Source organism: Plecotus auritus (assembly GCF_963455305.1).
Source record: "Plecotus auritus genome assembly, chromosome: 1".
Taxonomy (NCBI): domain Eukaryota; kingdom Metazoa; phylum Chordata; class Mammalia; order Chiroptera; family Vespertilionidae; genus Plecotus; species Plecotus auritus.
In genome coordinates, this window is record NC_137770.1 from 57,431,948 (window position 1) to 57,459,645 (window position 27,698).

General features: G+C 51.4%; 1 protein-coding gene and 1 long non-coding RNA gene across 3 annotated transcripts in view; one reads left to right on the forward strand and one right to left on the reverse strand.

Moving 5' to 3' along the window:
- Positions 1-11,126: 11,126 nt before the first annotated feature.
- CGNL1 (cingulin like 1) overlaps positions 11,127-27,698 on the reverse strand; it is a 162,554-nt gene continuing 145,982 nt past the window's right edge. For both annotated transcript variants that reach the window (XM_080675417.1, XM_080675416.1), the window contains exons 15-19: positions 17,851-17,934; positions 17,155-17,279; positions 16,081-16,189; positions 15,517-15,680; positions 11,127-14,426 (exon numbers count right to left, since the gene is read on the reverse strand). In XM_080675417.1, coding sequence (XP_080531543.1) covers positions 14,294-14,426; positions 15,517-15,680; positions 16,081-16,189; positions 17,155-17,279; positions 17,851-17,934 — 615 coding nt within the window. In that variant the 3' untranslated portion in view covers positions 11,127-14,293. The remainder of the gene's footprint in view (positions 14,427-15,516; positions 15,681-16,080; positions 16,190-17,154; positions 17,280-17,850; positions 17,935-27,698) is intronic.
- On the forward strand, positions 18,882-23,778 carry LOC308251713. The gene is made up of 4 exons (XR_013960954.1): positions 18,882-18,978; positions 20,272-20,383; positions 20,711-21,584; positions 23,164-23,778. It is a non-coding gene; the product is annotated as an uncharacterized lncRNA (long non-coding RNA).

Sequence of the window (27,698 nt, forward strand, 5' to 3'; positions counted from 1 at the left end):
ATGGGTTTCTTGTAATAAAAGTGCTCTGGAATTAGATAGTAGTGATGGTTGCTCTAGAAATGTACTAAAAACCAATGAATTGAGTATTTTAAATGGGTGAATTGTATGGTATGGAAATTATAGCTCAATAAAACTGTTACTAAAAGAAAATACATGAAAACCCAAAGACTGCTTGTTTTTTCTTATCTGCCTCCTAGAAAGGTCTTAGCCTCCCTCCCAGTGTACTAACTATGCATCAGCAAATAGCCTACAGAAAGGTGGAGATGTAGCAGGGTGGAGTAACCTACTCCATTGTGAAACAGCCAATGCCAATTTTCTTTAATAACTGATCATGAGCATGTCTAGGCATTTTCATTACACACAAAAGAGCAGAATCAGAGGTGCAGAACCAGCCCCCCAGGTTACACCTGTGGCTTTGGTTGCCTGTTTCAGGAAGGAAGAAGGCCAACCCTCACGAGGCCCTGCCTGGCAGGTGTATGGAGCAGGAAGAGAAACGGGGAAATATTGATGGTAAAGGAAGAGACAGAACCACACCCAGCTAGATGCTGCTGTCACAGCACTGGGTTCCCCTCAGCCAGATGTGGAAACAGACTGGAGAAAACCCACTCTGATGCCAGAAGCCTTTCAGAGGGTCTCTCCCGACCAATCCTACCTTCTGCTGACCATTTCACCCCTGTATACACAGCATCTAGCAAAACACCCAGCATAAGTGGGAGCTGAATGAATATTTGTTTAATGAATTAATAGCAACATCACTCAGACAGCAATCAAAAAGGAACAAATGTCTTACAACAGACTGTTGGTTCATATACCAGTACATTTATGATATTCCTATAATTAGGCCAGTTACTTAATCTTTCTATGCCTGAATTTTATTTATTTATATATTTTTTGCTAAAATGCAGAGAATAATGGTACCTATCCTAGAGGATTGTTGTGAGGATTTAAATGAGCTTAGGTATGGCATATACTAAGCACCAAATAAATGTTAACTATTATTCCAGAGAATGTTGTGCAGCTGTTAAAACCGTGTTAAGGAAATATGTTTATATACATGGAAAAAGTCAAGATAATTTGAAAAGCAGGTTATGTAATAGCATAAACAGTATGATTACAAATTTTATAAAATAAACATACATAGAGAGAAACAAAAGCCAACACAGTATACATAAAACATTTATTTCCAGATATTAAAACCAAGGGTGACTTTTCTCCTCCACTTCTTCCCCTTCTCCTTCTCATTCATATTATTATTATTGCTCTTTACCCATCTGTATTTTTTAACAATGAGCATACATTATTTAAATGAAAGAGTTAATAAAGATTTCACTTGAACACACAAAAAAGCATTTGACACAATTCCATCTATTCTAAGAAAATAACCCCAAATACCAAAGAAAATATTGCCTATAGATTTAGGCAAAGTGTATTTTCTGTACATTATAGAATAACCAATTTTTAAAAAATGTTTAAAGACATTAAGAACGTGCTTTAAAATATCAGAAAATGCTATCCATAATTAACTAGGATAAAAATAACAGGTATCTGATCTCAAGCATATAACAGAACTAAATAATATCATAAACAGAACAGACTAGAAAGAACTAGAGAAAAACATTCACAGGGAAAATAAGGAGTCATTAGCAGAAGGCATGTCTGATTCTGTCCTTTGTTGATTGAATTTAACTTCGTTTGTCACCTTTTGATCAGTACAGGGTGGATTCTTTTTCAATGATTCACAAATTAACTTAGAAACCTCTAGACTTATTAGACTTATTCTTCCTTGGGTGGAGGGTTGCCCTACAATGTAAAAGTAAAACCATTAAATCTATTAAGTCTAGGAGGAGAAAGGCCCAGAGAAATATGCTTTCGGTTTACTAAGTCATAAAGTTTAGGTAAATATAACCCTGATCACTTGTCAAAATGTGAGACAAACACAAGCCATCTCAATTCCATCCACTTTATGAGGTGCCTCCCACAAAGATGAGTAATGAGAGGCAGGCTTTGCCCTGGAAGAGCTCACCACCTACCGTGCAGAGAAAAACAACTGTAATCAACTCGCCACAGTCTGGGAAGGGCTACAATAGGACAAAGGGTGTGAGCCCAGAGGAGGGACAGTTTGGATATGAAGGACCAGGGAAGGCTTCGTATGGGTTCATATTGGCGCTGAGTCTTGAGGCATGGGTACCAACCATTTTGGCTACTGGTGGACTAAATAGTCAGATCCCAAGCAGGGATGATGTCCTTCATGCAACAACTAATAGGCAGTATGTGTAGCTGATTACTTTTAGAGCTCTGTGTTGGTTCCTGAAAGGGTTCATGTCAACAAATGGCCATTGGAGTTGCATACAGGGACAACCCTTATATGAAGGAGCAGGCATTGCAGACATTTGGTGGGGCAGGGGGGCGGTGGGGAGTAGCAGGATGCCATCTCACTCAGGATGACACCTTGCTAATTCCAGCTGTGTGTCTTGGTCAGGGTGGGTCTCTGCTGAGCAGAGTGGGCAGTGCCCGTGAGGTATGGTTTGAGGACCTCAGGAGGCCCCCACATCCACAGCCTAACCTGTCCATTCTGGATGAGTCAGTTCCCTTTCCAAGCTCTAGGTAACCTTACACTCAGACAGAAACCTAGTTGGAAGTGACCTTGAAAGTTATCAAATATATTTCGCTTCTAGTTGAGGAGGGTTCTGAGGACCTAGCAGAGGGTGTTTGAGGTAGAGCTGGGACTGGGGACATCCGGGAGAAAGAACAAGATCTAAGTCACCAAGCACTCACTCCTATAATGCATTCTTGCATGTTGGAGAGCTTGCTGCTGTGGTTGGCTTGCAAGGTTATTTGGAAGCAAAGACCTACATTCAAGGCTCACAGAAACAGCCCCCCACTGCCTCTACCTGAGGACTCCAGGCTCACTCAGTGTTGTGCCTGCAGTGCTCTCTGCTGCCACCCAGTGGATTTATTGAGAAAAATCAGGTAGGAAGTTTAATCCAGAGGTTCTGTGTGGTGGTCCCCAGACCAGTAGCATCAGCATAAAATTTTTGGCTGTCCTGGAAATTCTGGAAGTGAGGCCAGCAGTCTACATTGTAACATGCTTCCCAGCTGGTTCTGGCTTATAATTTTTAAATATCTTGTCTAGACTAAATAGTGATTTGCACCCTGGGATGTTTATAATGGATTATCAGAGAATTCTCAATTGGAGAAGCTGATTCTTCTTATTGATGATCAAGGATCATGCCTTTTATAAGAGCTTTGTTTCAATAGCCATTTTAAAAGAATATTATTTATCTCCTCAAAAAGGACAAGAAGGCACACAACTCAACTCCTCTGTTTTTATACAGAATCTTCTGTTTATAGACATCCACTGCTTCCCTGTTTCTGGGAGTGATATTCAAGATCTTCCAAAAATATAGTCCCAAACCTAGTTTACAGCCTCAACTCCAAGTATTCCCAAACTCATGCAACTGGCTGATTCTCTGAATCCAGCCTGCGTCCATGTGCTCACTCTGAACCTTCCATCAGCCACAGATGCACCCATCTGTAAGATTAAATTTTCAGTCAAAGGGTCTAAAACATTGCACCCACTTTTAAGACCCTTTTAAACACTGTTTCCAATGAACCCTTCCCCAATTGCCCAGCCAATGACGATCTTTCCTGTCATGAACCACCACCACAGTTCATCTATACCTCTCTTTTAGAGCTTTTGACTCTGCCCCTTGATTTTTAGTCCTTAGTGGACATTGCTTATTCCTTTGAGTCCAGGGGCTGAGTCCTACTCATCTCAGCAGCGCAGGCTAGTGCTGAGTTGGGGCACAGTGAATGCTCTTTGAAAGGTGTAAATGAATAGCTTTGGGTCTCTCACAAAATAGCAGCTCAACAAGGAATGTTGTCATTAAAATCAGTGCAACACAAACAGTGCAACATGAGGATAACTTAGGAGCCCCAGATGACCTGGGCCAGGCTGGGAAGACAAAGGATGGTATTGTCCAAAGTCCTCTTTGGGCCTCCACTAACCTACCATGCCACATCAGGGCCAGAAGTGGCCACCACCTCCCCTTGCTGGCCACCACAGCTATTGCGCCAGGACTCACGGCATGCAGCCCTGTGAAGCCTTCCATCCCAGCAGCCTCTTAGCTCCATCAGAAGGGCACCTGAGAACGCAGGAGCCCTTGGAAAACTCCACCTTTGCAGCCACTATTAACACCTTGTGGGGAATGCTGCCTCCCATAGACCTGAGCCTGTGGTCCAAATCTTCTGTTGCCATCTCAGGAAGATGGGGTGGACCTGTAATTTCTCTCCCCCAGGCCACTTGCCCAGTGGTCCCCAAGAAGTGTCCCTATATTTATGGTTTTGACTATGTGGACCTGCTGGGGAGAGAGACCCACCAGGCCTGACCCTGACACTGGGGTAGGGGATACCCTGCAAAGAGAACCTGAAAGCCAGTGGGAAGTCAGAGTAAAGAATCTAGGATCCACCAGAGATAAACGTATGAGAATCAGAAAATGATCACCAAAATAGGGAGCAAGAGAGAGGGAAACCTGAGTGGGCGAATGGGAAAGGACAGTCCACCCAGCAGTCTGAGGTTGACATGGCCACGGCCTGGGGCTCCAGCACCTACAGTCCTAGGGATGTCCAGGCACAGGGGTTTGAGTGCCTGTATCCCTTTAGGCCGAGGCCTCTTCAGACAGACCCTGGCCTTTTAACTTAAAGCTCCCTCATGTATGTGGCACCACAGTCCCCGAAAATAAATCAAAACTTTGTGGCCCAGCCTGCCTTCAGGATTGCCTCCCTGAGTCCCAGCCCTAGATGCAACCCTCCTGGTATGCAGTCAGTCCCAAGCTCCAGGGGGGTGGCCTGGGGGATGGGGTGTTCAGGGCCCCACTCACCTTACCATCCTATCTAATAAAGAGGGAATATGCTAATTGACTGCCATGCCCTCAAAGATGGTGGCGCCAACAGCCACAAGATGGTGGTGCCCAGTCCCCTCAGCCCCGCTGTGGCGCCTGCCTCCGGAGTCCCCCAGTCCCCTCAGCCCCCCAGCCGCCCAGGGCCGGCCCAAGGCACAGGCAAGCCTTGGATGTTGGCTGCCCAGCTGATGCCCGAGGCACAGGCAAGCCTCAGATGGTGGCTGCCCAGCTGCCCAGGGCCGGCCCGAGGTGCAGGCAAGCCTCAGATGGCAGCTGCCCAGCCACCCAGGGCTGCCCGAGGCTCAGGTAACAAGGGCTGGCCGAGGCTTGCGCTGCCAGCAGTGGCAGCAGCAGAGGTGTGATGGGGGTGTTGCCTTCCCCTGATCGCCGGATCGCCTCTCACCCCTGAGGGCTCCCAGACCATGAGAGTGGGCAGGCCAGGCTGAGGGACCCTGCTCCAGTGCATGAATTTTCATGCACCAGACCTCTAGTCTTTTATAAATCCTCTCAAGTGGCTTTCATTTGCTTCTCCATGAACATATCTTGTGGGACACATAAATTCTGGGACCCAGAGGCAACATTGAGAAGCAGATTTGGAAGAAATAAGAGAAACCAGAAAGAGTGGTTGAGTCTGCATAGGGACTGGAGAAATTGGGTCAAAGATGAAAGAGTTACTTTTCACTGTTTTACTCAATTATCCTATTTGTATTCTTTATGATAATTAAAAAACACACTAGCCTTACAGATAATAATTAAAAGGACAAAAATAGACAAGTCACAAAAGGACATCTTATAAAATACTTATAAACCCCACTAACAATACAAAGGAGGTTAACTTGATGAAAGAGGTCAGTCTGTTATTCAAGAAGAGGTTAATGAGAGGGGCAGCTGGAGGAACTGCCACATTTTTATATTGTTGGTGTCTGCATATTGGTATAGCCTTTAGAAAAGCAATTTGGCAACAATTACAGAGACTTAAAGTTGTGTGTGTGTGTTTTCACTTGATAACCCAGTAATTCCACTCCTAGTGATGAATTACTGGGTTAGGAAGTCAATATTTAGAATTCTAGACATACAATAATATAGGGATGGCAATTAACCAAATGGAATTCACTCAATGGGATGTTAAGCAGCATTTAAAACATAATAAAGATTAATATCAGGAAACATACTTATTCTAATGTTAAGTGGCAACAAAGCATACTTAATCACAAACACCGTGATTGTAGTTATCTTTAAAAGGTGCATAGAAAAAAAGACTGGAAGGAAATGCACTAACACGCTCGTGACAGCTGCATTAGGCTGGTGGGATTACTTTCCAGATTTTGGGTTAATATAGTTGCCCTATTTTATATGGAAAAATAAACAAATGAGGCAGGGAATGAAGGACAAAGGGAGAGTCTTCAACCCTAGCCCCAACGTTGTATTTTTTTTATTTAAGAAGGTGAAGCAGACAAGACCAAACGTTAATCACTGCTAATGCTTGGTGGTGGGAGCACAAATTCCTCAACAGAACAAACCAAAAGTTCTTCCCTGGCAATTCTCAGAGACCCAGTGCCATGCTGTGTTACTTGCCCAGTTCCGTCTTCCCATCTGTGGTGCTCCCTAATTGTCTCTGTTGCTAATGTTAGTAGCAAAGTCACAGGGACTAACTCTGCAGCTGGCCTCTTAACAGCTGGAAGCCAATGCTGGATAAACGGACAGTCCTCAGAGAGCCCACCCGCCATGCAACCACTAGCGGGGCCGTGCCATGCTTCCTGCCTGTACATCTCTCACCACGCAGGGGTTGACCAAGTTATCCTGGGCACACCTAACCTTTCCACAGGCCCGGGAAGGCCACACGGCCTTAGTAAGCCCACCAGCATTTTGTACTTGGTTTTAGAGTCCAGCAACAATGAAACACACAGACATCATTCTTTACATTGCCATGAAGGGGAGGAGGTAGAATAAGTTATTCGTGTCAGAAAATGAAGCTGGTTTGGGAAGCCATGTGTGAATAGGGAATAAACACTCCCCGGGAGGGCCAGCGCCGGATTAGAGCGAGGCCAGATGAGGAGGCCACAGGCAGTTGACTGCAGGCCAACTATTTTCTAGTTCTTCGTTATCTGAATGCCAGGAGCAGTCGGCCCAGAAGGGGCGGACAGAGGCTTGGACTGCCTCCTTCTGGAGCAGCTGGGAGCCCCAGGAGGAGTTTGTCCCTGTCTTTTCTAGATCTCATTTCCCTTACCCAGCTCTGCAGGGACTCTGTGTCTATCTCAAAAGAGCCCCCATATTCGTGCTCAGCGATAGGTCAGGGACCATCGCACCTGATGAAAGTCCAGGCAGCCCCAGCCCAGAGATGAAACCCAGTGAACCAAGGGGCTGGACTGGCCGGCTTACCAGGTTGGTCCTTTCAAAGGCAGGAGGGCATTTGAGCAGAGACACCTGCTCTCCCTCAAGCTCCAAGTCCTTTCCTGGAAAGCAAGCCTGTCCTGGAAGACCAGAAGGGCCAAGGCGGGTGGAAGGAGGCGAGGCAGGCAGGCAGGAGGGGCTTGCAGACGGGAGGGGCAGGCTGTCTGCCCTCCTTTCGTGCAGGCCTCACGCTCCAAAAGCTGACTTTCCACCCAGAGGCTGCTGCTGACCTCAAACAAACCACCGCCATTGAGCCTACTGTCCCCAGCTGGGGAGGTCGGTGGTGGCTATGCTGATGGGGCAGCAGGGAGCATGGCCCTGGCACAGGGCATCTCTGGGTGGTGACAGCAGCAGACCGGGATTCGACCCCAGCCCCACTCTTTACTAACTGCTGACTTTAGACAAGTTATTTCTCTTTCTGCACATGTTGCCCACCACCACCCACCCCGCAGGATGCAGATTAAATCTCATAAAGCATAAGGACTCCTGGTCCACAGGACTTTGCCCAATTGCAGTTTCTACCCTGTTACGGGATTTTAGACATTTAAAAAGAATCATTTCCCCTGCCCCAAAAGACCAGCAGGTCCATCACAGGGCGACATTGGTTTGTCTCTGTAGAGTCCCCGGGTGGGGGGTTCAGAAGGGATGCCCTCCGTCTGTTGGGTGGATGGGAGGCAGATGCCTATCACATCCCCAACCTGCACACACAATCCCTTTCCACTGTTCTAGAAGGTTCTCATCACAAAGCAGTCTGGGGATTGGGAAGTTAAATGTCCCACCCAACTCAGGGACTTGCTGATGTTGCCCACCTTCCTTGCATGAGACAGTGGGAGGCCTGGTGAGCACCCACTGCAGCCCTCCCACCCAGCCTGGGCCCAGACGGGTCAGTCAGCACAACACCAGAGAGGCGTCTGAAGTGAAATGAGAGACCCAAAGATCACAGCAGCCAAATGGCACCTAAGACAGCTCGGTTAGAAGAGCAGCTAAAAATCTATGGTAGCCACGTCCATCTGGTGTGTTGCTTCAAAGGTTGACCTTGATTTCCTTGTGCCTTTGATTGCAATGCTCAGAGTAGAGGTAGGCAGCAAGCTCTTGGGTTGGACAGAACCCCACAATTGCAGGAGTGACCTGAAAGAGGAAGGATCAGAGCCCTCAGGGGTCCCTAATACAAGATCCGATGAGAGACCCTTGTGCTCCCGGGCGGTGAGTGTGGGCAAGAGGCAGCACAGCTTCCTGGTGTACAGTGTGAACCCCAGAACCAGACCCTGACTCCAATCTGGCTCTTGCACCTACTACCGTATGTATGCCCTGGGGCAGGTAGTAACTCCCTCTGCCTGGGCTGCCTCATTTGTCACAGCAGTACCTGCTCAGGGGGTGGCTGGCAGGATCACATGACTCGACACAGGCAAAGGGCTTAGAACAATGCCTGACACATGGCAGGTAAGTGCTCAACGTATGTTAGCCACTGAGTTGCATATGATCTCAGGGAAAAAGTGGTACTGACTATAAATAATGTGAGCTAGCCAAGCACAAGGAAAAATAGACAAATTTGGTATGCCATAAACACATGAAGGACTTAGTATTTCTATCTGATTTCCAGTTGGCTTAATAATCATTTTTTAAATATATATTTTATTGATATTTTACAGAGAGGAAAAGAGAGGGATAGAGAGCTAGAAACATCGATGAGAGAGAAACATCGATCAGCTGCCTCCTGCACACCTCCCACTGGGGATGTGCCCGCAACCAGGGTACATGCCCTTGACCGGAATCGAAACCGGGACCCTTCAGTCCGCAGGCCGACGCTCTATCCACTGAGCCAAACCGGTTTCGGCTAATAATCATTTTTATAATCACACTGGAAGCTTCTGAAGGTCCTAGACTGTGGCTTCAACTTTCGATCTGCCCCAGCACCTGGCCCACGGTGGCAGGTTCAACTCACGGGCTGGCCATTTACTCCAGATGTGGCCTACAGAAAACTCCCAACTCCCCCAAGCCTCAGGTTCCCAATCTGCCAGTTTCTGCCTCTCATAAAACTGTTTAATTTGGTTTAACCAGTAAACCTCTGGAGTCACGGGGGAGTTGTTGACAATCTGCTGAGAGACCGAGTGAGGCTCCGCACGCTGAGAAACTGGCAAACGTCCCCCCACAGAATAGGTGCTGTTGCGAGTGTCATTTGGACCCGCACTGCACACTTTTCAGCCTTCATAAACCCAGCGTGGGGCACACACTCAAACCGTGCTTTGCTGATGGAGACAGGCTGGGTCTCGGGCCATGCGCTTGGATCCCTGCGATGATTTCCAGCGCTGTGTTTGTCAGGTCTGAGAGCAGGACTGCGTCAGGCCGATGCCTCGGCAAGGCCTGGAACTTCTGGACTTGGGGGTGTTCAGCCCCCCATAGGTCCTTGTGGTCTGGTCATTTTCCCCTACCACTTGAAAACTTAAAACACAAAACTTTCTGGCTAACGACTGTCTCCAACAAAGACTGGATCACTGTAACTGTCCTCAAGGTCAAAGAAAGAATGCCAAAAGCGTGGAGGAAGGCGCTGCAGACCTGGAAGGACTTCCCTTCGACTGTGGCTCCTGAGAAGAGGTGGCCTCACAGAATTCTCCTCCCACAGGACCCTGGCAGAGGGGCCAAAGAAAGAGGCCTACATACAGCTTCAAAAGTACATAATGCCAGAAAGAGCACCTATTATTACAAAGGATAAAATACCTCAAAAACCGTGACTTTTGAAAAATTATGCAAAGGCTTGGAGGATATTAAAAGTAGAGAATCTCACTTATATTTGAGATGCTCTGGTCAGAATTAGGGGAGTCAAGGTCTATAGGATAGTGGGATGGACAGGATGCTTACATGACTGGGGGCATCAAGTCGCCTGCAGCAGCCTGAATGGTGAATGAAGAGCTGCCCTGCAGCCCTGACTGGTGTGGCTCAGTTGGTTGAACATCATCCCCTGCACCAGAAGGTCGCTGGTTCGATTCCCGGTCAGGGCACATGCCCAGATTGCCAGCTTTGTCTCCAGTAGGGGGCATGCAGGAGGTAGCCGAGCAGTGTTTCTCACATTAGTGTTTCTCTCTCTCAAATCAATAAAAACGTGTGTGTGTGTGTGTGTGTGTATATATATATATATATATATATATATATATATATATATATATATATTTAAAGAGCTGCCCTGCAGGGCAGGCAGAGTTTCAAGAACCCACCAGGGCTGCTGAGGGACCAGAGGAGCAGCAGGAGGGAGCCAGGATCACCCTGAGAACCAGAGGCATGAGGAGCAGGTGTGGTCACCCACGTCGGCGGAAGCTGCGGGCATCAGGGAACCCGCAGACTGAGCCACAGCCTGAAATGCTGCACAGAGCAGGGAGTGACAGCCGAGAAATGCCCCATCTCCCCTGCTCCCATCAGCTGACCCCAACCACAGCGGACAGCGGTCAGCGGTCACCGCGAGAGGACAGGGCAGATAATGGGTCTGAGGACAGAAAACGAGTGTAGGTCCTTTCCATGGAGAAGTAACTTTCGTTTCCTATAAAATGGAGACCATGGTACCTACTGTCAGCCTGCTATAAATCAAGAGAGAGAATGTGCAGCTCTGGCCAGTGGTTCTCAGTGGTTAGAGCATTGGCCCGCACTGAAGGTTTGCAGGTTCACGCATGTGGGAGGCAACCGATCAATCTGTCTCTCTCAAATTGATGTTTTTCTCTTTCTCCCTCTCCCTCTCTCTAAAAATCAATGGGAAAAAAATATCCTCAGGTGAGGATTAACAGAAAAACAAACAAAAACAAAAAGAGAGAGATTATATGTGCAAACTGATGACAAGAGAACAAGTTTAGTTTAGGAACAAGGAATCAACAGGAGCCGCCTCTTTATTCTCAGTTATTAACACACATCTCCGTTTGCTGAAAATGGGCAGTTTGGACTTCTCAGCACATCACAGGCACCCAGGTACACTCGTTCTCTCAGTGTCGCCCTGACCCACGCCCACCCTTCTGCTTCAGAAACTGCTCTCAGGCCGGAATGCCACCGTATTTCACTTCCTGGAGCAGCTTCCAGCCATTCACTTAGGCTGTTTCTTGGCAGACATGGAGCCACGCTCTGGAGAAAACAAGGAAGTCCAAATAATGGGAGAGTTGAGATTCCCGTCGGGTGATACCGTTTATTGAAAGGCAATCTTGCTTGATCCAGGAGTTCACTTACATGAGGGCAGCTGCATAAGAATGTCTCTTCCCCATGACACATCTAAGCAAACCAAAGAATGCAGAATCACAACGGAATGAGCCGACTGGCGTTGTCAAATGACTCTCAGAAGCAGGAAAACAATTATAAAGATATAGGATGATTGTCTCCTCGGCATTGCATTTGGCCACGTATTTGTTTATTACATAAAATATGTTTTGTTTTCAAGCTAGCTAAAGAAAATATTCTTGAGTAGGGTTAGTCCTTAAAGCAACAAACAAAAACCATGTGTATATAATAAAATTAAAGTATGAGAGCATGCCAGAGCTGGAAAGGTCTGGGTCCTGGTCCTCATTTATTCTGGGAATCTGAGGCTCTGCGGGCATATGCCCCATCGGGATCACCAGGGCAAGATAAACTGGGACTTGGAAACACCCCTTTCAACGTCCAGGCCAGTACTCCCCCCACCTCAATCTCCCTGCGTGCACCCAGCTCACTGCCGGCTCCAATACCATGTAGAAGGGCACATGTAGCATGTAAAACAGCCCATTTTTTAGATAAGGATGCAAGTCTTCTGAATGGTGAGCTCTGGTCTTCATTCTCTTAGCCAGCTCTTGGGAACCAGGAGGAAGTGGCCAAAGTGAGGGGCAGGGACTTCCTCACCAACCAAGACCGACACTCACTGGCTCCCTCAGCTCCTGGGCCTCAGAGCTTTCTCACCTCCCAGCCTCAGCTACGTGTGGGCTGAGGCATTACTAGGCAGCCTCTTGGCAAATACCTCAACATGGTGGGAGCAGCGGGGGAATCAGGGACCTGCTGAGGGTGGAAGGAACCCTGGAGTACCTTCGAGCCAGTCGACCACCTGCAGGCTTGTTGCATCCCCGCGAGGACAGCGGGATCCAGGCTGGGTACGGAGGGCTCGGCCCCTGGGTCCGTTTGTGTGACTGTTGTCTATCACCCCCGTTCCCCTGACTGTGCCCCAGGAACAGTGGAATTGTGATCCATTTTACTTACTGTTTTATTCCTAGTGCCGAGGACCATGCCTGACACATCGTAGACGCCCAATAAATATTTGTAAATGAATCAATCACTAAAGGGCGGAATATCTCTACACCCCAAACCAGAGGTGGTGGAAGGCTTGGCTCTCCTGCTCCAGGGGCCGTGTGTGTGTGTGTGTGTGTGTGTGCGCGCGCGCGTGTGTGTGTGTAACATTAACACATGCCTTTAAACCAGGCTGCTCCCCCATGGCAGCTCTCTGGTGCACAGGCCTCCCATCTCTAGGATGCGTGGGCCTCTGCTGAAGCAGATTAACACTGCCATCTCTGCCCCACCCATGGCCACGACTCGCAGGGTCCTCTCCCTGGCACTGACTGATGGGAGCCCAGCTGTGATGGCCCTGGCCTCTGGGTGTGCCTGGCGACTAGCACAGGGGGAGGAGACACCAGGATGGCCAGGAGGAAGGACGGGATACTCTGCACCCTCCCAGTGCCACACTCGCTCCCTGTAATTCTGTCCCTGCAATGTGGCACCCAATCGCAGTCACTCCGTGCCTGGTGCTGGCCGATGTCCCCCTGCTCCAGGAAGTTGGAAAGAGCCTCCCCGTTTGCACAGACACACCTCTGATTTCAGCTTCTTTCCTCCCTTTCCTGACATAAACCTGAGATCCTGCTCAATCCACCTCCTGTCTACACATCCCCCAGCTTTCAAGGACTTCTTCCTTCCCACCCAAACCCACACACACCTGCTTATCTCTCCTCCCTTCTCCCTTTCCTTGTGACCTTACCGGATACCTCCTGCCTCTTCCTTGCCCTTAAGTCCATGAGCCTTGACCCATATCCTCCTCTTCCCCATCCAGCAACCACCCTGCCCAAGGACCGGAGAGCCCAACTCAGAGGCCTGCTGTTGGAGGAGGGAGGAGAGGACCAATAAGAAATGACAGGACGGCTCCAAGTTCCAGAAACCACATCACCTGTCAAAAGCCCTACTGGCAAGTCTCCCCAGGAAGTTGCAAGTGGTGCCTGGGAACTGGTCTCTGCACAGTTCAGAAATTACAAGATTCCAGACAAAATGAACCACCAAGGCCACGGATACAAGTGACCCTCCTACTCGCTCCTCCATCAGCAAGTTGTGTACCAAGACCACCTGAGTTTCTCTTCTCAGGGTTCACTGTCCCTTAAGACCAGGCCGATTCTTTTTCTCCAGCTCTGATGTTCACATGGTCTTTATTCTCTCTGCTCTCTCTTGCCTCTGCTCCTCAATACTTAAAATCTAGTAGCTTCACATTTAAAAAAATAATACTCAATACAGACGTGTGAACCTGACAGACAAGCCCCGCCCCGGAAAGCCTCTGTCATTCTGGAACGGCACAGCAGCGGTCATGAGAAGTTGCTTTAAAATATGTACAGCCTGCGCATCACTTCCCACCGTGCACAGCGGCTATTAAACAGTAACTAGCATTTGGACCCTTTCTCCTGGTGGGGGTAGGGCAGGGGGCAGGAGCAGCAATGCAGACAGCGGTACAGAGAGGACTTGGGCTGACAAATTATATTTCCAGAGCACCCCAGCGGGCGGTGGCTGCCGGGCCTCGGGCGTCTCAGCCTTTACCCTGCAATAGCTCCCTAAGACAGGAGAGCCAAGTTCGCTCACACACCCTAGGTCTGAACTGAGCGGAACGCGGAGGAATCGCAGGTTATGGGAAGAGGCAGCGAAGGTCTCCGCGCCAGAGGACGCGTGCTGCCTCCCCTGCCTCCTGCTGCGGCGGCTGAGGGTCCCTGGGAGGAAGGACGGCCACTTGAGGCCCCTCCACAGCCAGGGAAGTGGGCTCAGAGCTGGCTGGTGGCATCCTTGGGGAAGGTGTAGCTCAGTGGCGCCTCGTAGAGGCTCCCCCCGTCGGTGCTGAGGTCGTCGTCGTCGTCATCCATGTCATCCAGCACTTTACTGGGCAGCTTCTTCAGTCTGCGGGGACAGTGGGTCATGAGTCCCCGCCCTGGGGCCCACCCTGATCTGGAGACGGAGGAAGGGGCTGGGTACCTGCCTCTCCACCCCACTGAGTGGCAGGGAGCACGTGAATTTGCCTTGACCAACAGAGAGCCAATGCCCAGCTCTCAGCATGGAAGCCAATGGCTGGGTGGGCTGGGCTAGGCTGGGCGGGGCCGGGCGGGGCCGGGCAGGGCAGGGACAAGGTCAGTAGTGCTGAGTTTCCCTTTTGTCTCAAGCTCCAATATGGCTCATCAGGTGCTGTTACTGATCCCACCTTAATTTAAATTTTTGAAATCTTGTCCATCGGAGGTCTTTTTGCATTTTTTAAAAAATATTGCATTTAATATTATCTCTCTTGATTACTGAGATTTTTGGTGTCCCCTTAAATGCTGTACTACAATGCCGGCCCTGGGGCCGAGTTCTCGCTGGACAAGCCCTGTTGATAGGATTCTCCAGGGGCTGGAATCTTCTGTCCATTATCAAAGAACTACCTGTGCCGCCAGCACATTCAGCCTCTGAGAAAGGCTCAACTCCATGGAGGGGCATGAACCTAACCCACCCCCAACCCCAATGCCCAAGGCAGTGACCCTGCAGGGAAAGCGACCCCCACCCCCCCTGACCCAATCCCCTTCAGACCACGGAAGTGGGGCTGCAGAAGCAATTCTCTCCTGCAGCCAGGGATATCCTAGTCCTCATGAGGATGCACACCAAAACCTTACTTATTTCTCCCCAAAGTTACGTGTAAATAGGAGTGCTAAGGGCTGATCGAGGAGCTGCCCCCTCCGTGGTGGTGGGAGCTAGTGTTACCTGCTCGGAGCCTGTTTCCCCGTATGGACAACAGGGACAGTATCTGCCTGGCTGGCATTGGGGCATTGGTCTGGGGATGACACATGTGAGACCCTACTGAGCACGTGGGGAAACTGAAGTGGGCACAGACATTCTAGTCTGTAGGATGGATGACCCCGAAAAGGCGACAAGAAACTGGCTTGAAGCAATAGGAGTGAGGATGCCCTAAAAGCATTGAGTTCTCTTCAAATGTCCCTGTGGGGTCACTGCACTTGCCCACCTTATGTTCTTCTTCAAATTGTTGAGCTGCCCCTGCAGCTGCTCATTCACATCCATCTGCTCCTCCAGCTCCCTCTGCAGCTTCTTCTTAGAGCTTTCGAGCCTGTCGATTTCCTCCTCGGCCTCCTCTACCTGGCGCTTCATTGCTTTCAAGCGCAAGCTCAGCTGCGTAGGGAGAGAGGGCAGATTAGTGCTGCTGCTCACCAGCCCGGCTGGATGGAGAAGAGCCCAGCGTGGACAGGCCAGCAGTCCAGCCACCTCTCTAGGCAACCACGACATGAGGGGCGGGGCGGGGGGGTCCAACCAGTCTCATGGGAAAGTGGGGATAACCTCTGTGACAGACCAATCCGCTTTCTACAAGTCAAGCTCAGGGTTTGAAGTTGGCGGAGACCTTCACTAAAGCAGCCCAGAGAGGCCCCATTCTATGGGGAACGGGTTGGAGTGGAAAGACAGGGATCAGTCCACCATAGTTCCCTCACCCATCCACAGAGTCCTCACTGCCCTCTTGCTTCCCAGCCTGAGACATACAGGCTCATCTGAAATGAACTTGCAGAGGGTCCCTCACCTGGTCCTTCTGATCAGTTAGTGACAGGTGCTCATCGTCCACCTGCATCACCAGCTCCTTCACCTTCCGCTCCAGCCGGCGGTTGCTGAGCTGGAGGCTGTTCCGGTCCCTGGAAGGATGGAGGAAGCAAAACTGAGGGCTCTCTCAGCCCAGCCCCACAGGAGGCCCGGCCCAGGCTGTGCAGGAGGGCGAGCCCCAGCCAGAGCTGCCTGGTCCACTCAGGGCTCAGGATCAGAGAGACACTCGACTGCAGGAGGAAAGGGCTGGTCATCGGACAATGAGGAAACAGGGCCTCTAAGAAGGGGAGTGGCCTGCCTCAGGCTGCAGAGCCAGCGAGGGGCTGAGCTGGGACTAGACCTGCCCTGGGTTCCTCCTGTCCTGAGCTTTACTTTGTAAGACAGAGGTCACTGCCAGGCTACGACTATAGGCTGCTCCGGCCCAGACTCCAGAAGCCCTATTGCTAATAGGGAATGTGAAATATCATACCCACACGTTTGCACACCCACACCCCTCCCAGAAGGAGAGGGGCCGCAAGTAAGAACTGAGGCTGGTCAAGTTCAACCTGGCGCTGGTCCTCGGGCTGCAAAGGGAGAACTAGCTGCAAAGAATTGTGGTATTGGAAAGGTGTGGTCGCCTGATCCCATGTTCCTCCCACCCACTGTGGGGCGACCTGCCATCTCTGACAGATGGCCGCTCGGCCTTTGCTAAGCGGAGTGAATACACTGGCCCTCAGGGCAGAGCCAGCCGCCTTGCCTCTAATCTGGCTCAAACTCTGTAGTTTATGAGGCAGCCTGTCCCACGGAGGGAAGGGAAATAAGCAGCAAGGAACAGTGAAAATGCTATGGACTAAGAGCAGGAGTCCTGAGTTTTAGACCAATATTCAGGCTACCTTTCTCAAGTACTTCCTTGGATGCGTCTCAGTTTTCTCATCTGTCAAGTGGGAATAACAACAGCAAGGCTGTACTTGCTCTGCCTTCCTCACACGAAGGCCTCTGGGAAGATGCAAATATAAAGCACTCTGCAATGTGATGGCCACTGCCTGCCCGGCCTCGCACCACAGCTGGGCAGGCTCACCTCTCCTCGCTCTCCAGACGGTCCTCCAGCTCTGCGATCCTGGCCTCCAACTGCACCACCAGCCCCTCTTTGCTGGACCGGTAGGAACCTTCCAGGTGCGTAATCCGGCTCTTTAAGTCTTTGTTCTGGAATCAGACAGGGAGACAGTGAGGGGCTGTGTGTCCACCTCACACTCTGCAGAGCAGATCACAGGTGGAGCCAGCATTCGGTCAGTGACTTCGATGAGCCCGCTTCCCCCACCAGGATGGGTGGCCCGGGAGACCTGGGGAGCCAGGGATGTTTCCAGGGATTGGCTTTGCACCCCAGTCCTGGCAGGCCAAAAGGAGAGATTCTGTCACATTCGCTTAAAAGCCTGAGTGAAATCTTTCCTATGGCCTAGGACTCTTATCAAATGACCTTGGCCTCTCATAAACCTATTGGCAGGAGAAATAGGCCCCTTCCCCAATATCACACATCATATTCAGTGAAGAACTTACATGAACAGCATGTGAAAGAAATAATGAGTAAGTAAGCTTGGTTAGCAACTCGTGTGTTTGATAACACAAGTTCTTTATTTTTCCCTTTAACATTACTGAGAAAATTCTCGCTGGAAATGGTTTTAGAAATACCTCTCTTGGGCAAGGTTGGCCCCCGATATCTCTGCATGCTGTGCAAAGGAGGGATGGGGGGAGGACTCATGGGGCCAGCTGCCCTCACCTGTCTCTCCAGGGAAATCTTGTCACACTCCAAGTCTTGCCTCACAGCTCTCTCCTGAAGTAGCTCGTTCCTCATCTGCTCCATCTGCACCAAACAGCAAAAGCCGGGGGTTAGAGGGGTTGTGCCCAGAGCCTTGGCACTGAAATGGCTCAGACATGGAATTGCAATCGCCAGCCAGCTCCTCTTTGTGGTATGACGGGGCTCCTGCCTTTTCCCTTCCTGGGTGTAGGAGCTGTTTCTTCCATGTTCTTGTTTCTCGATGATTGTGAAGATAATGATACAAATAGCTATGATAGTCCATCGCTAACCCTGCTGCTGTGAGTCAAACTGTGTCCCCCAAAAGTTACATTAAAGTCCTGATCCCCACCCTCGGTGCCTCAGATGTGACTTCTCAAACAGGGTCTTTACAGAGGTGACCAAGTAAAAATGAAGTGGGCCCTAATCTAATGACGGGTCCTTACGAAAGGGAAATTTGGAGGCAGAGACAGAGGTGCAGGAAGAGCGCCATGTGAAGACGGAGAATTACAATGAGGCATCAACACGTCCAGGAACAACAGAGACTGCCAGCAAACTCCCAGAAGCCAGGAAGCAGCCAGGAGGGGTCCAGAGGGAGCACGGCCCTACGAACAGTGATTTCAGACTTCGGCCTCCAGAACTGAGACAATAAAGTTTTGTGGTTCTGGGCCCTTTATTACAGCAGGAGACACTTGCCGAGCACTCCACACGCACTATCCTATTACATCCGGGATAAGCCTAAGAAATAGGCAATACTGTCTCTGCCAAGGACGTTAGTGCTTGGAAAGGTCATTCAAGTTGTATTGTGACCAACCATCCCGGCTTGCCCAGGACAAGATGTGCTCAGGACACAGGACTTTCAAGGCTAAAGCTGGGACAGTCCCAGGCAAACTGGGACAAGTCAGTCACCCAACCTGCCTGAAAACTACACAGCTGGTAGTAGGCGGAGCTGGTGTTCCCGGAGGCTCCCCCCCCCCCCCACACACACACCGACTGTTATCTTACAAGTTCAAACCACAGAAAGGCTTCCACAGTTAGCACACTCAAACACTGCGAGATTTCCCTCTTCTGATGCCAGAAACAGAAGTCAGCAAGAACACAGGGCAGCTCCAGGTGAGCTGGCAAAGGCCACGCGTTACTTAGGATTTCTTCTATATTAACAGGAAAGGAGCCTCACTGGGCAGCGTCAAGGAAGAAATCTAGTCGCCTGCCTGGACATTCCGCACCTCTGTTCCCCTTCCCCAGGGGGCTTTAGCCGCAATACAGAGAGTGTCATAGGCAGCGGCTGCAGACCCTGCTCCCAGGGCTGTCCATCAGCGGGCGAGGGGGGGAGGGGGGCCCAGACCTGCTCCCAGGGCTGTCCACCAGAGCGGGGGCCCCAGACCTGCTCCCAGGGCTGTCCATCAGAGGGGGGGCCAGACCTGCTCCCAGGGCTGTCCATCAGAGGGGGCCCCAGACCTGCTCTTAGGGCTATCCATGCGAGGGGGGGTAGACCTGCTCCCAGGGCTGTCCATCTGAGGGGGGGCCAGACCTGCTCCCAGGGCTGTCCATCAGAGGGGGGGCCAGACCTGCTCCCAGGGCTGTCCATCAGAGGGGGGGGGGGGCCAGATCTGCTCCCAGGGCTGTCCATCAGAAGGGGGGGCAGACCTGCTCCCAGGGCTGTCCATCAGAGCGGGGGCCCCAGACCTGCTCCCAGGGCTGTCCATCAGAGGGGGGGGCCCAGACCTGCTCCCAGGGCTGTCCATCAGAGGGGGGGGCCCAGACCTGCTCCCAGGGCTGTCCATCAGAGGGGGGGTAGACCTGCTCCCAGGGCTGTCCATCAGAAGGGGGGGGCAGACCTGCTCCCAGGGCTGTCCATCAGAGCGGGGGCCCCAGACCTGCTCCCAGGGCTGTCCATCAGAGGGGGCCCCAGACCTGCTCCCAGGGCTGTCCATCAGAAGGGGGGGGGGGCAGACCTGCTCCCAGGGCTGTCCATCAGAGCGGGGGCCCCAGACCTGCTCCCAGGGCTGTCCATCAGAGGGGGGGGGCCCAGACCTGCTCCCAGGGCTGTCCATCAGAGGGGGGGGGCCCAGACCTGCTCCCAGGGCTGTCCATCAGTGGGGGGGGGCCCAGACCTGCTCCCAGGGCTGTCCATCAGAGGGGGGGGGCCCAGACCTGCTCCCAGGGCTGTCCATCAGAGGGGGGGGCCCAGACCTGCTCCCAGGGCTGTCCATCAGAGGGGGGGGGGCAGACCTGCTCCCAGGGCTGTCCATCAGAGGGGCGCGGGGCCAGACCTGCTCCCATGGCTGTCCATCTGAGGGGGCCCCAGACCTGCTCCCAGGGCTGTCCATCAGAGGCAGGGCCACAGATCTGCTCCCAGTGCTGTCCAGAGGAGCCAGAAAATAAGACTGTGCCTTCCTTCTTAAGGTTGGGGTCCAGCCTGGATAAGAGGTGTACATGCAGGAGTCCCTGCGGCCTGGGGAGCATTTATAACAGCCTGGCCTCCCGTTGGATTTTCACCACCGGGACAGGCTCCCTGGTGAGTAAAATATAAGCTCACCCTGTCCCCACCTGGAGATGACACCTGGGGGTCCCAGAAATAGTTCAAGGAGACACCACCACACTGGGCCTGGTTTGTACCTGCTCCCATCTACCCTGTCCTGACCAGCGTGGTATGGCTGGCCCAGAGGGGGCGACAGGGAGCAATAAGGAATGAGATGGGCAATTGGCAGGGCCCGGACATGAAAGCCTCTGATAGCACAGGGGGGAAAGCTAGGACTCTACCCACGAGTGACAGGGTACCCATATGGTCCAAAAAGTAAAAATAATAATATAACGCTCACATTTTTTCATTTCTGCCTGGCAGGCTTCTAGGTCTTCTAGAACATTCCAGCAGAGGACAGAGAGGCCCAGGGCAGTTATACGCATGCTGGAGGAAACAGAACTAGGACCTGGGCCGGACCCGCTGCTCACTGCCCACCAGGCCACCTGCTTTCTCTAGACCAACTCAGTGAAAGGGCCTCAAACAGACGTAGGGCTCAACTACAGCGGCCACATAAAACCCAAGACCTGGGGAGGCAGGCAGTCCCCTCCGGGCTGTGCACACCAGGGAACAATGCCAGCCATGCCAGGGGTCAGCGGGCAGAGCAGGTAAAACTCACCTGCGTCCCATTCCCACTCCTCCTGGCCCAGAGCCCCTCGGAATCACATGGTGGGAAGGGGTGCCGGAGGATGCCTGTAACTGCTGTATGAGCACAAAGTCCCGGTAACGAATGCGGGCTCACAGCCCCACTCTGAGCGTGGCTGAGCCAGCCGATGACACCACACAGGGCGGGCGTCCGCATGGCTGGGCCACGGGACCATGACGTGCCCCCCGGGGGAGAGTGTTCTGTTCACAACCCTGGGCACAGGCCGGGCCTCACTGAGGACAGTTACATTTTCACTGCAATGGGAAGTAATTAACAGACCAGACCAGCGGCCTCGCTTCCCTTCCCTTGCTGTGACCTTGGTCATCTCACCTCTGGGAGGCAGACTTCTAGCTCCCAAAACAACAAACGGAACGGGATGCCTATAAGGCCCTTGGAGCTGGCCGACAACAGTGAAGCACATGTCAGCATCCTCCCTTTTGGGGTGCTGGGTAGCTCCCCTTCTGAGGAAGCCAGAGGCCCCCTCCTCCATCCGCAGTCTCTCCACACATTCAGGAGTGTCCCTAGAACAGACCTGCTCTGTCCAGGTGAGAGGTGAGTGTGTTTGTGAGCACACATTTGTGTGCTGGCACCGGGGTGGCCGGGAAGGATGGGTGGGTTCGTCTGTTTGTTCAGACTATACTATCAGCCCTGAGACAATGTGACAAAAAAGACTGACAGAGCACCCACCCGTATTACAGCCTCGTGGGGGACAAACGGACTCGTCCTGGTCAGTGTTACTGCAATGGGAAGGGCAGGGTGCTGGGGCAGGGTGCACAGCAGTGGCCACAAGCCAGACATAGAAGGCAGGGATTCTCCAGAGAAGGACCCTAACTGGGACCTAACTGAGTGTCAGTGTCAGGCAGGGTGGGGAAGGGGGCAGGAGAGGAACTGCAGCTTTCCAAACAGGGACCCCCAATGAGAAGGAGCAGGAGGTCAGAGAAAGGAGGGGCTGCTGGGAGAGTTGGAAGGACCGAGCTGTCATGGCGGCATCAGGGCACAGGTTAAGAGACCAGGGGGAGGCAGACGGGGCAGTCACACGGGGCCCACACACAGGTGGCAGCGGCGAACAACTCTACTGCACCTACTAAAGTAGGTCTAGAGCAGTGTGACTGTTACTCATTTAACCCAGCTCCCAGGAAGTAGGTAAGTTACTGTGCCCATCACCCCGAGGGTCCAGGAGCGGCTGCAGGTGTAGGTGTGGAGACTGGGTGGCGCCAGATGAAGCCACAGGACAGATGAACTCACCAAGGAGAACACAGGAAGAATGAGGGGGATCCAGAGCCATGCCTGGGGAGTCCTCCCCACTCCGCCCCATTAGGGGAGACAGAGAAAACCAGGACACTGACCCGTCCCTAAAGCGGAGGGGGCAAGGACTGAGGTAGGTCAGAAAGAAGGAGCAGGAAAGCACCTGGCTGGGCAAGAAGTTCGCTCTGGGAGGCTGGGCACAGAGGGAACCAGGCGCAGAGGCTGGGGAGGCGCTGGGCAGGAAGAGGTGGGGAGACGCCTCCCCTCTGGAACCCCTGTGGGGTGACAAGATGACAGCCTCAACCAGAGGGCCACGAGGGCACAGAGGGGGTGGCAGGGGAGATGCCCTGCACCCAGGGCTTGGGGGTGGGGGGGAGGCAGGGTCCTCTGGCTCAGAGGGAGGGAGAGAGGGAAGGAGGGAGGGGAGAGGGAGGAAAGAAGGGAGAGGGAAATTATTTCCCCAAAAGTGAAGGGATAAGGAAGACCTGGAGGCCTGGAGAGAGAGAAAAAATTTAGAAATTTCATTGCTATGGGATGTGAGGCCACAAAACGCCAAGAGACCATAAAAGGCCGGCAGCACAGAGGCAAGGGTCTCACTGCAGCTGTACAGCATCTGCTTTGGGGAGTCGGGTGACTTCTGCAGCTGTGCTCCAGCTGAGGGCCAGGACCAAGGAGGGAAGGAGGAAAAAGGAAGAGACCCTGGCGACAGGCAGCGCTGAGCGACTGGGAGTGCCTGCTGGGAGCCCATTAATCCTCCCGCACTCTCTGAGGCGGATGTGGTCACCCCCACTTCCAGGAGGAAGGCTCGGAATCGGTGGAGTTCTAATCTGGGATTCTAGTCCAGGCTTTCTGGCTGAAAGTCCTATGTTCCTTTTCTTCCTCTCAGCAAACCTGTAGGCCCAGGGCTTTCAGGAAAAGCAGCCCCTACCAAGAGGGGAAGCTCTGGCAAGGACTTCGGAGCCCGGAGCCCAGGAGGAAGTCGTGTCTATGAGGAGGGACTCGAGGATCGCCGAGCAGGCACGCAGCACTGGGCCCAGGCGGGGTTCAGGGAAAACCCTGCGAGGTCAAACCACTGGCCAGTTCTTGCTCCCTCAGCGGCCTGAACTGAAAGCTCTGGACCTGCCGGGAAGCGGGCCTTCGGGGGAGAGGAGCCTTGGGGAGCAGCATCAGGGAGGCCTCCCCCGGTTCCAGACCCCCCTGGAGAGCCCCACGCAGAGGGTGTCCCTCCAAAGAAAAACACAACCAAACAATAACTATTTCTCTCCACTCAGCCCCTCAAAGATGGCCATAAAAATGGAAGTATCAAGTAGATCAGAGTGTAGAAGAGGAAGGAACACATGTGTAGCCATAAAACCTAACAGTTGCTAGAACCAGGCGGCCCATTTCTCTTGAGTCCTTTGGAAACCCAGGTTTTTGGCAAACGTGATAGGTTTCCTGCAGCTCTTCACCAAGGACAGCCCGACACTAAATTCTAAAATAAACCCGCCATGTGGAGCCTTGTCATGTGATGTTATGGGTAATGTTCCCGAGGAGGGGCTGGAGCGGACGCCAGATCCCAGGGCCCCCAGGAGTGGCCCGAGGAGCTGGGGATATTCCAAATCTCCTGAGCCCACACTGCAAGACAACAGCAGCCTCTGGCCGCGCCAGCTTCCTCCTTTGGAACAGGGAAGTGACTCTGAGGCTGGGAAAACAGTTTTACATAAGCTCAGCGCTTCACGTGCTGTTTACCCATCAGCTATATTAAATAGACCAAATGAAAACTTTCCCGTCAAATTAAAACCAGAACAGGAGCTGGAGGCAGCCGTTCATCACAGCTGGGCTGAGTGAATGCTGAACCCTGAGCACAGGGATCAGAATAACAGCATTGCATGCCAATGGGCTTTAGGTCGGAGGTACCGGTGACCTGAGCCAGCTCTCGGGATTAGAAGCAGCTGCCTTCTGGGTTAATGAACAGCCAGAGGTATTTATGATTGCTAATAACAATATTCAACCCCATCACCTGTGTTTACCATTGGGCGGAGAGGGGCTGGTGAGCCTGCACTCTCGCTGGCATTAAAATGATACTCAGTCACAAGAAAAGAAAACTATCACTAACCCAAAACCAGCTGTAAACATTGGGGTTTTGAACAGCTGATATCATGGGAGGCAGTTCTGAGACTAGGATTATTTTAATGAAAAGAAAGAAAGAAACCCCGTTTTGATCTCTTACTCAGTGACTGCCTGGATGGAGCCCTATTTCCCAGTCCCCTACCCTGGTGGTTGCACCCCCTGGTGCAGACTAAGGAGCAGGTGGGGGCCGGCACTGGGGAGCAGTTCCTTAAGGTGACTGCAGAAGCCCGAGACTTTGCCAAGGCAACCGAGCAACCTCCAGCAGCCCCTGGAAGCTCTCAAGTTGGCATATTTCATCCTGCCTGCCAGCTGCCTGGGTGGGAGGAATCGTCTTCCCACTGGGCTGGGTCATCTTTGCTCTGCGGCCGAGCAAACGCCTCTCCATTCAGGCCCAGCTCACTGCTACCTGTGTGCACTCAGCCACCAGCGATGATACAGCAGTGCCCAGGAGCTAGAACAGCGAACTCATTTAAAACACACCAAGCAAGGCCTCTTTTTGCCATCTGAGTCCTGGACTCATGAGGAGAGAGGAGAGGAACAGGTGAACGTAAATCCTCAGCCATATTAAGAGACATGGTTTTTAACTTGGGAACAGAGACCCCTCATGTATTGGGGGAGGTTACTCTTACAGTCTGGTGCTGGGACGATGGGAACAGGTGGGAGGCAGTCGGCTTTGGAGTCACGCTGTGTGACCCCAGGCAGTCCCTTGGCCCTCAGGCTTTTGAAAGCCAACACAAGGCCGGGGCACAGCACCCAGCACCTAGGAATCCTCAGTGAGGTGGTAACTGTCAAAAATGGCTTTGGAGGAAGAAGAGAAAAAAGGATTCTCTAGATATAAACAGAGCAAAACCAGTAAAATACCTCTATTTAATTGAATTTTCCTTCAAAGTTAAGTCAATCAGAACCCCTTCCCCCGCCCCCTCCTCACACACACCCTGTATAAGGTGAAACTGTATTTGGGTGAGAAAACAAATACACATCTTTGTTTTGTAAAAGAAATCATTTCACCAAATCCAAATCCATCCCTCTCCTTCATGCTAGTCAGATTTGAAAACAAAACCCGAATGTGCAAAAGTTTGAAAAACTTGTCTCTCAGTTAGGATTCCCTGAATCCATCAGTTTGAACAATAATATCCTAAGCACATATGGGAAATAATGGCCTTAGGAAGGCTGGAAATTCAGAATAATGTGGCCAGAATGTATTGAGCACCAGATATACTAGTATACAGGAGAAAGAGGAGGACAACAGGAAAAGGATAGAATGTTTGATCTCACACTGCCTTTCCTGTCCTCTGTCCCTAAGAACAGCCCAGTTGAGGTTCCTCCTGGTCTCCCCTTCTCCTGTCCTTACCCCCACCCCGGCTACATTAATCTTGCAGATCACTGTGTATGCTTCACTGTTCTGTCCAATAACCTACTGTGGCTCCCCGGTGCTGTCAGGATAGAGTCCATTCAAATCTCTCAACCTACCTGTCCTATTAATCCTGTGAGGAAACCACAACCCTGATCAAGTCATAGTAGTCTATTCAGTGCCCCTCTCTCCCAACCCTGGTTCACACCATTCGTTCTTTCTAGGATTCCTATCCCACTCCTCTTAGTTTGTCTGGATCATACCCTTTCTTCAAAGATAACTCCAGGTCCACCTTCCTCTAAGAACTCTTCCACAGTCTTGTTATGATGGTCTTTTCCTCATCAGCTGCCTGAACCCTTCACTTGGCATTTAGTTATCTATTGCTTTTTCTTGTTAGATCCACTTTTCAGACATGCACCATCTCTTCAAACAAACCACAGTGCCTCAAGGACAGGACACACTTTTGATAATTTCACACTTCACTGCAATGCCATGCACACAGTAGGTGTTTATCACATTTACTGCAATGCTATATACACAGCAGGCATCTATATCACATTTATTGCAATGCCAAGCACACAGCAGGCATCTAACTTACTGCAATGCCATGCACATAGTAGGTGTCTATCTCATTTACTGCAATGCCATTCACACAGTAGGTGTCTATCATATTTTAAGCACGGTTAGATGGAACACTGTCTTGGGAATCCAGAGACCTAAGACTGACCACTCTGCAACTAACTGGCCAGATCACGGTGGCGTGGGGCCTCAGATCTCTCCTCTATTGCACAAGAAGTTTGGCAAGATGAACACCAAAGACCTTGCCAGATCTAAGATTCTGTGAAAGAGGCTGGCCATTTGTCCTTTCTTTCTAGCCTTTTCACCTGAGCCCTATCACTAAGACTAGGAAAAGGAATGGGAGATATTTGGGTGAAGTAAAGAGTCAGAAGAGGAGCTTGTGAGAATGTAGAGTTTAAGAAGAGCCATACTTTTAAATTTACAGAAATAACATCCAAAAACATAAAATTCCCCACGCCTTCCCTTTTCAGTGCCTCGAGTTTGCTGAGGGTTCAGCGTCGATGATAAAAATCAGGTTGGAGATAACAACACGTCTCCTGTTAAGGAGGTGTCACAGGTCAGCCTCTGAGGAGAAGGGGCCTTAGGTTTGGAAGTCTCCCGTTTCTCTGACTCTGGCAGGAAGGCTCAGGTACATGGCCCTAAAGGTTAACCTAAGTGGATTGAAACAGCTTCAAAATTAGGGCCGAACTGCCTACACCCAGGCCCCTCTCCTCAGAGCTTTTACTTCCAGGGGCAAGACATAAGTCTCACTTTGACTATGACTAAGAATGAAACACTTTCCTGTGAGGCAGGTACTTGGCCCATCGATTTCTGCCCTCCCTCACAATCCCGAGGGACAATGGCCGGAAGAGAGGCCCTGGGCACCGAGTCAGGAGACACCACTATCTCAGGGGTTTGCTTAGTTGTTTTAGCAAGTCCGGCCTCAACGTGAACATGATGCTCCATTTTCCCCTATAACAGACACCAGGCTTTGCCCTCCCGACCTCAGAGAGTGCAAAAAGAACAGAGAAATAGAAGAGGAAAGAGAGCTAATAGGGCAAAGCAGCTAGAGACAGTGAAACTCATCTCTTCGGGCATATAACTCAGCTACAGGGAGGGAATGCAGCGGAGGGGGGGGGGTCACTCTGACACTTGGGGTTTTACAAAACCTTCTCACAGCATTTCAATGTTAGAAATTAGAACAACCTTCAGAAATCTCCTGGACAAATACTGACTCACAGCCCAGTGCTCTTCCCAGTAGGCTAAGCTAGTTCCCATAACATCCTCCCTGCGCTTACTTCAAGTCCGTGGCTCAGTGAAAATATTTTCAACCATGACCACGTCACGGAGAGCAGTTCTGCTCCCAGGACCCCAGAGCTCACGGAGAGGAGTGACAAGGCGCC